Source organism: Bufo bufo, chromosome 4, assembly GCF_905171765.1.
Source record: "Bufo bufo chromosome 4, aBufBuf1.1, whole genome shotgun sequence".
Taxonomy (NCBI): domain Eukaryota; kingdom Metazoa; phylum Chordata; class Amphibia; order Anura; family Bufonidae; genus Bufo; species Bufo bufo.
The window spans coordinates 589,522,953-589,536,057 of record NC_053392.1 but is presented as its reverse complement, the minus strand read 5'-3'; the positions used below and the strand labels follow the sequence as shown (position 1 = coordinate 589,536,057).

At 43.5% G+C, this 13,105-nt stretch overlaps 1 protein-coding gene across 1 annotated transcript in view; it reads right to left on the bottom strand.

Moving 5' to 3' along the window:
• Positions 1-13,105, bottom strand: part of SPATA17 (spermatogenesis associated 17) — a 205,205-nt gene that overhangs the window by 64,118 nt on the left and 127,982 nt on the right. Inside the window, exons 7-8 of the mRNA XM_040427611.1 lie at positions 4,367-4,567; positions 1,036-1,184 (exon numbers count right to left, since the gene is read on the bottom strand). Of these exons, the coding sequence (XP_040283545.1) occupies positions 1,036-1,184; positions 4,367-4,567 (350 nt within the window). The remainder of the gene's footprint in view (positions 1-1,035; positions 1,185-4,366; positions 4,568-13,105) is intronic.

Sequence of the window (13,105 nt, the reverse complement as noted above, 5' to 3'; positions counted from 1 at the left end):
AGGTAGCGGCTTTTCCATTTTAAAATGGATGGGTATTACTACTTTGAACTATAGAAGTGACCTAGTTAAAGGGAAACTCCAGTGAAAGTTATGGTTTACTTTATGGCTTCTTGGTAATCGTGATGTCTGATATCATTGTTGCCTCCATGGTTGTAGTAAGCCAAATAATGAAATATCAGTCAGAATGTATTGGATCCATGTACAGTAACAGTCCAGGAATAAACTAACTACTTTTTAAACTTGAGTACTGTCACTGAATCGACTTCAGGCTGCATCCTGTTCCCAGATATTGCCCACCAATCTTTTCTGCCCCTCCCTACAGTTGGCTGAAGTTTGCACACTGCATGTAACATGCTACTGTACAGGCACAGCGCACAGCACCTCGTGTGTGTTTTCCTTAAAGGGGTTCTGCAGTTCGTTTAAACTGATGATGTATCCTCTAGATAGATCATCAGCATCTGATCGGCGGGGGTCCGACATCCGGGACCCCCGCCGATCAGCTGTTTGAGAAGGCAGCAGCGCAGTGGCCTTCTCACTGTTTACCGCTGGCCCAGTGACGTCACGACTAGTATCAACTTACCTAGGTGCGGCTAAACTCCATTCAAGTGAACAGAGCTTAGCCCCGCCTAGGCAAGTTGATTCTAGTCGTGACGTCACTGGGCCAGCGGTAAACAGTGAGAAGGCTGCGGCGCTGCTGGAGCGCCGCTGCCTTCTCAAACAGCTGATCAGCAGGGGTCCCGGGTGTCGGACCCCCGCCGATCAGATGCTGATGATCTATCCAGAGGATAGTTCATCAGTTTAAACAAACTGTAGAACCCCTTTAAACTTGTGTCCTGCTGACAGTTAGGAATAAGTTGTGACATAGAAGAGGTGTTCCTTGCAGACAGTGATTTCTACAAGATGATGGACAGAAGCTGGATTATTCCCTTCTAATCAAGTGTGAGATGGGGGAAATAGAAGAACCCTGTGATAATGTGGTCTAGGTTTGGGAGTGGTCGGAATGATGTCATGTGTCTGCAGGATTTTCCTTTTTACCTGTCTTCCTGGAAACCCTTCGTCCATTCTTGTCTCTTCAGTTCTTCTCGGGCCTCTTCCAGGGAACTAAATGATGTTGCTACTCTTAGGGTTGGCACCAAAGGCTTGTAGCGTTGTTGAAGTACTTCAGCTGGGTCACGGAATGGACCCTATAGGAAAGTTCAATCATTAAAATTGGAGGTTCGATTTACATAGTATATTTTTAATGCAAACCCCCATATAAAAGTAACAAATATCTTCAATTCATAAAAATAACTGACCCAAATATAAAATGTTACCCTTCATTTAATAGAGAATGGTGTAACTAGCACATTTCTAAATCACTTTATTTAAGGAATAGGCCTGCATCCACCTGAAAAAACTGTAAAGTCATGGCCACTAAGAGTCTCACTTCCACCTAAGTTCCAGTCCACTGCCTGTTGTCAGACAAGATCTGTCCCTAGTACCAGAGACACAGAAGACAATTCACAGGAAATGGGGGGTGTCAGAGCTGGCTGAGATCCTGAGCCTGATAAAAGAACTGATTCTACACAGCTTCTGAAGATTCTAGGAGAATCCTGTGTGTCTGTAACTGTGATCTCCCCTCCTCATCTGTTCTGTGAGCTTCGGAGCTGAAAACAAACATAGTGGGAAGCAAGAATAAGGACGTCACAGAAGTACAGTGCTGGCAGATTTCACAGAAATCTTGCTTCTGAGTGAAATGCATCTATCTGTGCAACTGAAACAGGGACTAATGTGGCTGAAAGAGACATTAGGAAAGCCCAAAAAGGCCTGTTACTTCACAGTTCTGACTGTACAAAGAAGAACGGCCATCATGTAAACTTTTAAAAACTCATGTACACTTTAAAGGAGCTTTCTGCTTTGAACAATTCCTTTTGGTTAAAAAGATCCACTGATGATCAGCAGATCACAGGTCACCCTACTGTTAAAACCCTCAGGAGCCAGATATTAAAGGGCACCAATCACTTTAACAAATATCTTACATGTCCTATGGATATGTCAGAAGTTTTGACAGGTGCAAGTCTAGGGGCTGAGAGCTGTGATCCTTTGTTTCTGTTTGACTCTGTTCTCTGAGTGAGCAGTAATTGGGTTCATAGAATTCCATAGACTTTATTTAAGTCTGCACTCTGCTTATCTGCTCTTTGAGGAGAGTTGGGCAGACCCAAACCGGATAGATAGATATGAGATAGATAGATCCCCCTACAGTTAGTGATTATCCTCTAACAACCCTAGGTGACATACAGAATGTATCTTGACTGCTCCATATTCTAATAGCTTGTCAGTAACCAGTCACAGCTGGACGGGAAGTGAAGATGAAGGAAAAGGAACGATTCACGCCTCATTTCTGCTCACTTATGTTTTACATTAATAGAAACCAATAATAGGAACCAGTTACCATAAAAGTTATAGACCGTAAATAACACAAATGGCAAATAAGTATCAGCGAGCAGTCTCCGCTCCTGCCACAGATGGGCTGGAAGGTTGTTACATCCGAGGATCCTTTATGGAGAGATTCTTTATGTCGACTTCTGTCTAGTAAAACGCAGTTTGATATTTAAATGGTTCGGTCAATGTCGGGGGCGGATGTGCGGTATTCATAGGCAATGTGTATAACGGGTGACATTCCAAGGATTAGCAACCGCCAAAACCATGAAAAACCACTAAAAAGATAAAAAACGCAGCTTTTTAATAGAGAAGACTATAATCATTCTCACCTACCGCTCTTAAGCTGGCCATACACATTAGTCTTTGGCCAAACCCGCTGAGAATGTATATGGGGAGCTCCCAATTCTCCCCTGACATCATCTGGCGGAGTGAAAATTTTCACCTGATCCTTTTGTTTTCCAGAAAGATAAGCCGCCACCAGAAGTATCTGGCAGCGACTTTCTCCACTTTCCCCATAAGATACACATATGGATTGGGCCGGGGAAGCCGGGAGAGAGTCCTGTAGTGGAGGAGTCCTGTGAAGTTCAGTATCCATGAGTTATGTACATGACTAAACATGGTGTCGGTCATGTGATCTCAATGAGTCATGTGACCCTTGCCACTCAATTAGCATCAGGGTTCAAAGATATTGGATTTGTGTTGGGTCCCATGGCATATTATGGTTAGTGTTGAGCGAACTGAAGTTCACGAAATAGGCTTCAATCTGAATTTCATGGAAAATTCGATTCGCCACGAAGCTGAATTTCCTCGTGCTGCACGGTAACGAATCAATTTTCCCTAAAATGGCGGTAAAAATAAATTCATACTTACCTCATCCATTTGAGCATGAAGAGACCACTGCGGCCATCTTGATTGAAGATCCTGCGTGAAATCTCGTGTGCAGTGATGTTTGATGTCACCACGCCGGCCAGCACTGGATTTCGTGCTGGATCTTCAATCAAGATAGCCGCGGCAGACTCTTCTCAATCAAATGGATAAGGTACGTATTTTTCTTTTTTCCCCCACAGATTAACCCCTGACAGTCTTCAATGGTCATCTCCGATGCTGCGATCAGTGATGAACGCGGCATCTGAAGGGTTAAATGATGGGGGTTTGGCGCAATTGCCATTCCCCCTCATTGCATCCGCTACAAAAAAAATGTGCTTCACCAACGAGGTAATTTGTCACAAATGTACTTTTTGAAATTCCGCTAAGCAGCCGAATCGAATCTGTAACAATGGTCTTTCCAGTAGTCAATGGAGGCATCCTATGAATTGGCCCAGCGCATGTGCTGGGAGGGGGGGTCACAAGAACCATATGATCGACACAATATTCCACCTTATCTATTAAGCTCTTTGGTGCACTACAGGGGTGCAATAAACAGACCTGGATTTATAGAAAATTAAGCCAGGTCAAAAAGTAAGCAGCGTGCTACTGCCATATATAATATATACACCTTACATGAATGTTTATACCCAAATACTGCTAAACAATGCCAAACAATACTTCTATACAGTGACAACAAAATAGTACCCACATAACACTGCCCAAAATAAAACTACCATTCAGTGCTAAATAATACTGCCATACAATGCCTATATGGTAAAGTAGTAATGGCGATGTCCTTGGTGTACGGTTTGCTTGTTCCACTCTCACACTGCGCCTGTGACCACGGAAACAATATATTATTTGGTCCCCACTGAATAGTGGCCAGAGGCTTTTTGCTTTGGTTAATAAAGGGAATATAGACAGGAACTGTCATGGAGACAACTCCTTTAAGCAAGGTGCAGACAAAACTACAGGGCCAAAGCAAGTTTGGTCCTAAAGATGGCCCTATACTGAGGGTAATACTGTCAAACCTATTCTACCTGTATGGTTACATGCTTACTATATACTAATGGCCTACCTGTGGTTTCTTCTTGCCAATCGGAGGAAGAGGTTGGGTGGTTGTGAATGAATAGGGGTGTCTGCAATCTGACCAATCCACAAAGTCCCCATTGTTGTCCTTCTCTGGATGTTCTCGATGGCTCAGAGGTCTTGCTCTTTGTAGCCGAAACTCCATTTCATCCGGATATTGTCTATAGGGTGAATTGTAGACACCTGGAATCTTAGAGAAAACACAAAAACTATTACAGAAAAGTAGAAAATATGATGTTAGGCTCATGTACCAATAGAGCAGGCAAATAGTGTAAAGATAAAGGGGGTCATTTACTAAACAGAAATACATATGTCTGGCGTGGATTGCGATGCAAAGGTCCTTTGTGCCACAATCTGCGACTTCTCTCCACTCACCCTAAGTCTAAAAAAGTAGGCAGGCCTGTCTCATTTACCATTTTCTACGCCTGTTTTAGGCATAGAAAATGGTCTAAATGTAAGACAGTTAGGAAGGTGTCTTACATTTAGAAGCGGCGGTGGATCCGACATGTTATGTAGAGTCTGGTGCCTGTACATAACTGCCGCAGATCCACCGCCAGCGCAGGGCTTTAATAAAACTTGCATCTAAAACACCAGTCTTAATAATTGTGCCCCAACATATCTAATCCCAGAAAGTCTCATAATCAGGTCAACTAGGTTACCTGAAAATGGAGGTTCAAGACCCAACCACTGGCATAATACCACTGAGTCATGGCCAGTAGACCTTCATGGATCTTTAGCTGTGATTTCTTCTGGACCTTCTACGGTATGTATGGATGCGTAGCCGTCCAACAATCCAGAAAGTCAGATGGGTATTGGACTACCAGAACTTTGTTCGAGTTTTAACTTTTGACATAATACTTTGAGTACATCTGGTAAGGTATCTATTCCATAGATCTATGTATGTGGATAATGGGGCCACTACTGAGTTTATAAAGACAGTCTTGGCTTTCATCAACATTTATCACCTATCTGCAGGTTTCTACTGGGCTCAGTGCAAAATCTGTAGCATCGCTAGAGACCAATTATAAAACTGGTGTCTTCATATGTGGCAGAGAAACCTTTGGGACCCTCTCAGACACCAAGGCCTATGTGCCACTGCTGCCTTTACACCTCCAGTGGTTCCTGGTTAGATCTCAGACCTCAGTCAATCACTAGTACATGGGCCCCAAGTTGCTCATTCATCAACATGACTGTGGTGAGCTCCAACCATGAGGAATGGAGGAATTAAGACCCCCGTACTAGTGACCAGCTGGAGTCCCGGCAGTGAAGTCCTCAGCAAGCTACGGTAACATTTAAAGGGGTTGGCTCATCTCGTACATTGATGGCATATTGCTAGGACATGCCATCAATGTCCGACAGGTGCGGGGCATGCTCCTATCGCCAGTGAAGGAGAGCACGCTGCGCATACATGATGCAAAAATCGGTTACAAAATTTTTTTCTCCGAAAGTCCCATAGCGGTAAATGGAGAGCGCACCATGCAATGGGACTGCCCGAACTAGCCAAGCCAACAGTGAATGAAGGGTGGCTGCGCATGCACTGTGCTCTGTCCATTCACCACTATGAAACTTCTGGGACCCTGGGGGCTCCTTTCTGGAGATAGGAGCGAGTCCTAGCGATGTATGAGATGAGACAACCCCTTTTTTAAGTAATTCTACAAGATATGATGTAGTACACATGTACTTTCTTACTACGACAGAGCCACACCTGTCCATGGGATGCGTCTGGTATTGCCACTCAGCATCACTGAGGTCAATGAGGTAATGCCACCGACAACCTGTCAACAGATGTGGCGGTGTTTTTTGAAAAATAAACAGCCCTGTTTTTATAACCTTAGACAACCCCTTTACGTATTTTTAACCAGATTTAGCAATCGATTCAAATATTATTATTCAAAAAATATTTTTTTTCTATTGTATTTCATTCATTCCAAAAATTTGCACCCACGGCATCAATATCTGCAATTTTAAAATGTTGAATTTTTTTTATTTTTTTGGGAAAGTACTGGGAGAACTTCCCTGTATCTGTCATCTCTATTATTTCCCTCTGACAGTAATCCTGTGGGATTGTGGCATATTTTTCAGGCCCGACACATCCTTCTTCTTTTAAAACAACTTATGAGGCCTGCTACCGAGATGGGCTGTCTGGGACTTCATTTTCTCCTGCAATTTTCTGAAGTGACAAACACTATGGGGAAATCTTGGCTAACTGTTAAAAAACCCACAGCCCAGTTATTCGGCATACTGTCATGCTAACCTCAAGCTCAATAAGTAGCAGGAGAATCTCAGGAGGGAACCCCTGCTAATAGCTTCTTGCTGACCTTCCTGCATCGAGGCCTGCTGTTGACTGCTGGCCCTATAGTGAATATGGTAAATGAGGTGTGAAAGTGCTGCTTTTTTTTAAAGGCCATGATTCTGACATGTCAGAAAATGAGCTACACATTAGATATATATATATATTTTCTTCTTTTTTTCCAGAATCCCTTTCCTCACATTTTCCATCACAGAAAGCCATGCATGACCAGCGGTATTAATTGCGCCAGGTCGAGCATACTGGTAAACGTATCATTTGTTATCCGGTCGTCCTTAGCCATACATTAACATTTTCAATCACATTTCTCACCATCTATCTTCTGTCTTTCCTTCCATCTTTTTTTTTTATAATTAAGCACATGAATTAAGACGTAAGACACAAAAGGAATGATGACCCCTCAGACAGCAATACAGAAGATGCTATAAAGCTTCCCTGTCATCTTTTTATTTTCCATTTCTTTATAAGTTCATCAATTGGTGTTAATTTCAGACATGTCTCTATGGTGCCAAGAAGGGTACTAAAACAGTACCTGTTGCAAAAAAAATCCTATGACTTCTTAGGCAACAGTAGAAATGTTTTAGTTATTCCATACTGAGAAATGTGGTGCCTAACTTGCACATTTTGCGTATTTTCTTACCAGGGGTTCTGGCCAGTAAGATGCTGCTCTTCCCTCCCTCTCACAGCAAGCGTCAACACTGCAGCCTCACCGCTTCCTACCCCCTCCCTCTCTCCTCTCCTCTTCAGTTACAGTGTATTTGAAAATAAACAATTTATAAAAGCTTAAATTAAGGGTCCATTCACACGTCCGTATGAATGGTCCGGGTCCGGATCTGTTCCGAAATTTTGCGGAACGGGTGCGGAACCCATTCATTTTCAATAGGGACGGAAAAGATGCAGACAGCACACAGTGTGCTGTCCGCATTCGCATTTCACGTCCGCAGCCCCGAACTTCCGGTCCGCGACTCCGCAAAAAAATAGGACATGTCCTATTCTTGTCCGCAACTGCGGACAAGAATAGGCATTTCTATTGGGGTGCCGGCCCGGTGTTTTGCGGATCCGCAAAACACTGCGGACGTGTGAATGGACCCTAAATCAATAAAAGCATAAATTCATCAGTACTGCTCAATTATTGCCTCAAAAGCCGCTATTCAAACTTGATCTCGAGTAGAGTTTTTATAAAAAAAATATACAGATAACCTCTTTGAGATGACCACCCAAAATGGCAGTGAAAGTGGTCTTGGTGATGTTCTAGGGGTAGACACCATGGGGATAATTTACTAACAGATATACACCACTTTTTGGTGTATATCTGTCGCCGATTGCGGTGCAAAGGTTATTTGTGCTGCAATCTACGACTTTTCCCAGCTCATGCCAGGTCTAAAAAAGGGGGCGTGGCATGGATGAGGAAGGGGGCAGGCTGGTAGGCATTCTCATTTATCATTTCCTATGGCTGTTTCAGGCTCTTTCAAAATTGGGAGCTGGTGTACAGGGTGGGCCATTTACATGGATACACCTTAATAAAATGGGAATGGTTGGTGATATTAACTTCCTGTTTGTGGCACATTAGTATATGTGAGGGGGGAAACTTTTCAAGATGGGTGGTGACCATGGTGGCCATTTTGAAGTCGACCATTTTGAATGCAACTTTTGTTTTTTCAATAGGCAGAGGGTCATGTGACACATTAAACTTATTGGGAATTTCACAAGAAAAACAATGGTGTTTCTGACCACTTATAAAATGTGTTCAATGTGCTGCCCATTGTGTTGGATTGTCAATGCAACCCTCTTCTCCCACTCTTCACACACTGATAGAAACACCGCAGGAGAAATGCTAGCACAGGCTTCCAGTATCCACAGTTTCAGGTGCTGCACATCTCGTATCTTCACAGCATAGACAATTGCCTTCAGATGACCCCAAAGATAAAAGTCTAAGGGGGTCAGATCGGGAGACCTTGGGGGCCATTCAACTGGCCCACGACGACCAATCCACTTTCCAGGAAACTGTTCATCTAGGAATGCTCGGACCTGACACCCAGAATGTGGTGGTGCACCATCTTGCTGGAAAAACTCAGGGAACGTGCCAGCTTCAGTGCATAAAGAGGGAAACACATCATCATGTAGCAATTTCGCATATCCAGTGACCCCCTTAGACTTTTATCTTTGGGGTCATCTGAAGGCAATTGTCTATGCTGTTTCTCCTGCGGTGTTGCTATCAGTGTGTGAAGAGTGGGAGAAGAGGGTTGCATTGACAATCCAACACAATGGGCAGCACATGTAACACATTTTATAAGTGGCCAGAAACTTGTAAATAACTCATGAAAGAATAAAGTTATGTAAAAACCAAGCACACCATTGTTTTTCTTGTGAAATTCCCAATAAGTTTGATGTGCCACATGACCCTCTTCCTATTGAAAAAACAAAAGTTGGATTCAAAATGGCCGACTTCAAAATGGCCACCATGGTCACCACCCATCTTGAAAAGTTTCCCCCCTCACATATTCTAATGTGCCACAAACAGGAAGTTAATATCACCAACCATTCCCATTTTATTAAGGTGTATCCATATAAATGTCCCACCCTGTAGATTTAGACATGCGGTAGATGTGCCAAAGTTATGTAGGGGCTGGCGCCTCTACATAAATTCAGTACATCCACCGCCAGTTAAAAATAGCCATCTTGATAAATAACCTCCCATGTCTCTAAGGGGTACTGTGTGTACTAGGGGCTCTGACCAGTGAGATGCTGATCTTTCCTCCCTCTCACAGCAGGAATCTCAACACTGCAGCATCACCACCTCCTACCCCCTCTCCCTCTCCTCTCCTCTTTCGTTACTGTGTGATTAAAAACAAACATTTTACATTAGTTTCACAAATTCACATGTACAGCTCATTTACTGCCTCCAGAGCAACTGCCCATTTTTATGAAAGAATATACAGAAAAACCGCCTTGTGATGACTTCCCAAATTGGTAGTAAAAGTAGTCTTGAGTATGGTCTAAGGGTAGACACTATGGGGCCCATTTACTAAACAGAAATACACCTATATTAGGTCCTTTCCACCGCAATCTTGGACTTTTCCCCGCTCAAGCCAGGTCTAAAAACATGGGCGTGGTGGGGAAGGGGCCGGAGGGCCCTGTCTCATTTACCATTTTCTATGCCTGGTCTAAATGTAAGACAGCTAGGGAGCAGTCTTACATTTAGAAGCAGTGGTTTATCCGCAGAAGTTATGTAGCGGCCGGCGCCTCTACATAACTCAGACGGATCCACTGCCAGCTATACGGTATATTAAGGCCGGTGTCTAAAACCCCGGTCTTAATAAATGACCCCCCATATGTCTAATGAATACTATTTCTTCTTGTTTAGAGCACGTAGTATGTGTAATAAGTCATACAGGCCATGCAATGCTTCTCTGGGAAAAGCATATGCCAATTAGCATGCATTTCACTTTCTCACATTTTAGCACAATGACCGCTCTTTGCGCAGGCGTTATGGCTAAGCAAGATAAGGAACTTTTATAATTGTGGTCCAAATAGCGCACATTCACTTTATTTTTTGTTACTGTGTGTTCACTTTCCACATTAAGCACTTTGCGGAGCCTTTATGGTTTCCCTCCTGTAGGTCTAGGGGAAACCACTAACTCCTTGGCTCTCCCTTCTGGAGGGAGCCAGACCTTGATTCCGGCTCCTAGTGGCAGTCCAGATGTAAGCTGGAGCAAGATGGGCTCTTCCTTGGCTTCGTCCTTCTGTAACTGGGAGAGGGCTAGCAATAGACTGCATACTTGTGCACACTGCACTTTTCTTGCACACAATCTCGGGCTTTCAAAAACATTGGTTGTGCTACAACCTTCAGAGCGGAAGTCTAGTTTCTCTACAGATTCTTTATTTAGAACAATAAAGAGGGTTAAGAGGAGTCCCCCATTAAAAATTTGCAGCAACCCCCTGAGGAGTCAGTGTAGAAGATAAGAGTTGTAGTGGCCCTGATGAAGTATTGTGTGACGGTGTACTCCCTCTGGCCGTTGCTCCCTGGGGATCGTGCAGTGGAATTACAGTACTGAAGAATGAGATCAGAGTTAAACCATAACAAAGTCTATTTTACTAAGTGCAACTTAGAGTTTGGAATACGCACGACAGCAGCAAGCTTTCAGGGCAATTCTTCTCTGGGAACCAGCAAGTATATGGAGGCAGGTTGGTTGATGGCAATTCAACACTAAGGTGATACTGGTCTAGCGCTTTCTTGGTGATGGGTGGCTTGGCTGTAGTCCCTCACCTTACAGCAGTGTCTGTAGATGCTGATGTATCTCAAGGTTTTACTTAAGGACAATTTGGGTATTTCTCAAATGAAGAATCTGTATCAGGACCAGGAGCATTGCCATGTGCTTCCTCTCCTCTCTGTCTCTGGACAGGAACTCCTCCTCTTTGCAGAGAGCAGGACCAGCTCACTCCTACCAAGAGAGGAGGAACAGGGTGGTTAACCCTGTTCCTGCCAACCTTTGCCATTATTCCTTGCTGGTAGTGACGGTCAGGGAACAAAGTAAAATACAATACACAACAATATAAAATGTTTTAGTACCCTCAGGTCTGGGGTACTACAGATTGAACAACGCCATTTAGTTCAGTTCTTCATAAATGTAATAGAAAAGAATACCGGACTAGTCAAACATGTTTTTCTTGCAGTGGTATCTTATTTTCCGTATAAAATTTACTTCTTGGCAGCCCTCTTTGATATATAACATAAGATTTCTTCCATTTATCCAACAGTTTAAAGTGCAACTAGGTAGAGTGATCACCATAAAAGTGGAGGCATGAAGGAGAGCTGTGAATGAAATATTTGTTAGACCAGGGACTGCTGAATCAACACTGACCATTGCACTTCATCATAATTATCAGGGCATAGTACTGCCAAGGGATTTATAAAAATCCCACTCAGCAAATAATTGCCCTGCTGTTAGACGATAGTCAGAGTGTTAACAAAGTGTCAGGGTCCAGCGTTTAGTGCCGTATTCAGTATTCAATTACTCTTGCTGAGAACTATAGGGAAACATGATCATTTCTCAGCTTCTACGCTTATAATTGCGCAGGAACGTTGTTAACGTGAAGATAAACTGCCGGGATGTTTTCCTTTTGGCAGAAAACGAGCATCTCCAGGACATCTGAGATCTACCCGAAAGATTTAGCTAATGTCTTGGCAAATTTTCCAGGCAAAACCAACGGAGTTGCCTCACATCCAATATGTCTAGAGTGATGTAATGTTCCTGACTGCTTTCCATGCTTTACTTCTATTGTAGGATAATCAAACTTGTGCAAGAGGTCCTGCCGGGAGATTTACTCGTCCAAGTGAAAATCGTAGAACTGCTTTGTTTCTTATTTAAAGGGGTTGCCTGGTTAGCGGAACAAATCAGACAGTGGGTACCGAGGGTGTCTCACGCTGGAGGACCTTGGTTCATTCATGCTTTAGATAGACCATCCTTGAATTTCAATACGAACTGTACTGTGATTGTCCGTATTGCCACTTTTCTTGGCTGGATTCATTTCTCCATCTCATTATACATGGCTCGAATCCAGGAGTTACGACCACCCTGCAATCCAGCAGTGGTGGTCGTGCTTTCCAGGCTCGGACTGGCCCACCGGGGAGTCGGGGAAATCCTCGGTGGTCCCTTGCCTAGTTGAAGCCCAGCCCCTCTCCTGAGAAGCCCTGCCCCTCACGGACATCTTTCTCACCAGGAGCAGCACCAGAGACTGGACTAAACGCTACTTTGTGGTTACAGGACCTGTGGTGATGTCACAGTCATGTGATCAGCCATGTGTGTGGGAAGAGTTAGGGGAACACAGGCTGTGCTGGTGGAGAATGCAGAGGAACTTTATGTATGGAAGGTGTGTATAAAGCAGGGCTATGTCAGTGTAACCAGTCTATTGTACAGTTTTCTGTGTGTAATGTGCACACAGTAGTTCTATCTGTGTAACGGACATGTAGCAGAGCTGTGTGTGCAATGTGTATATAGTAAACTATCTGTGTAATGGGCATGTGGTAAAGCTGTCTATGTAATAAGTACAGTCAGGTCCATAAATATTGGGACATGGACACAATTCTAACATTTTTGCCTCTATACACCACCACAATGGATTTGAAATGAAACGAACAAGATGTGCTTTAACTGCAGACTATCAGCTTTATTTTGAGGGTATTTACATCCAACTCAGGTGAGCGGTGTAGAAATGACAACAGTTTTCATATGTGCCTCCCACTTGTTAAGGGACCAAAAGTAATGGGACAGAATAATAATCAAATAAATCAAACTTTCACTTTTTAATACTTGGTTGCAAATCCTTTGCAGTAAATTACAGCCTGAAGTCTAGAACGCATAGACATCACCAGACGTTGGGCTTCATCCCTGGTGATGCTCTGCTAGGCCTCTACTGCAA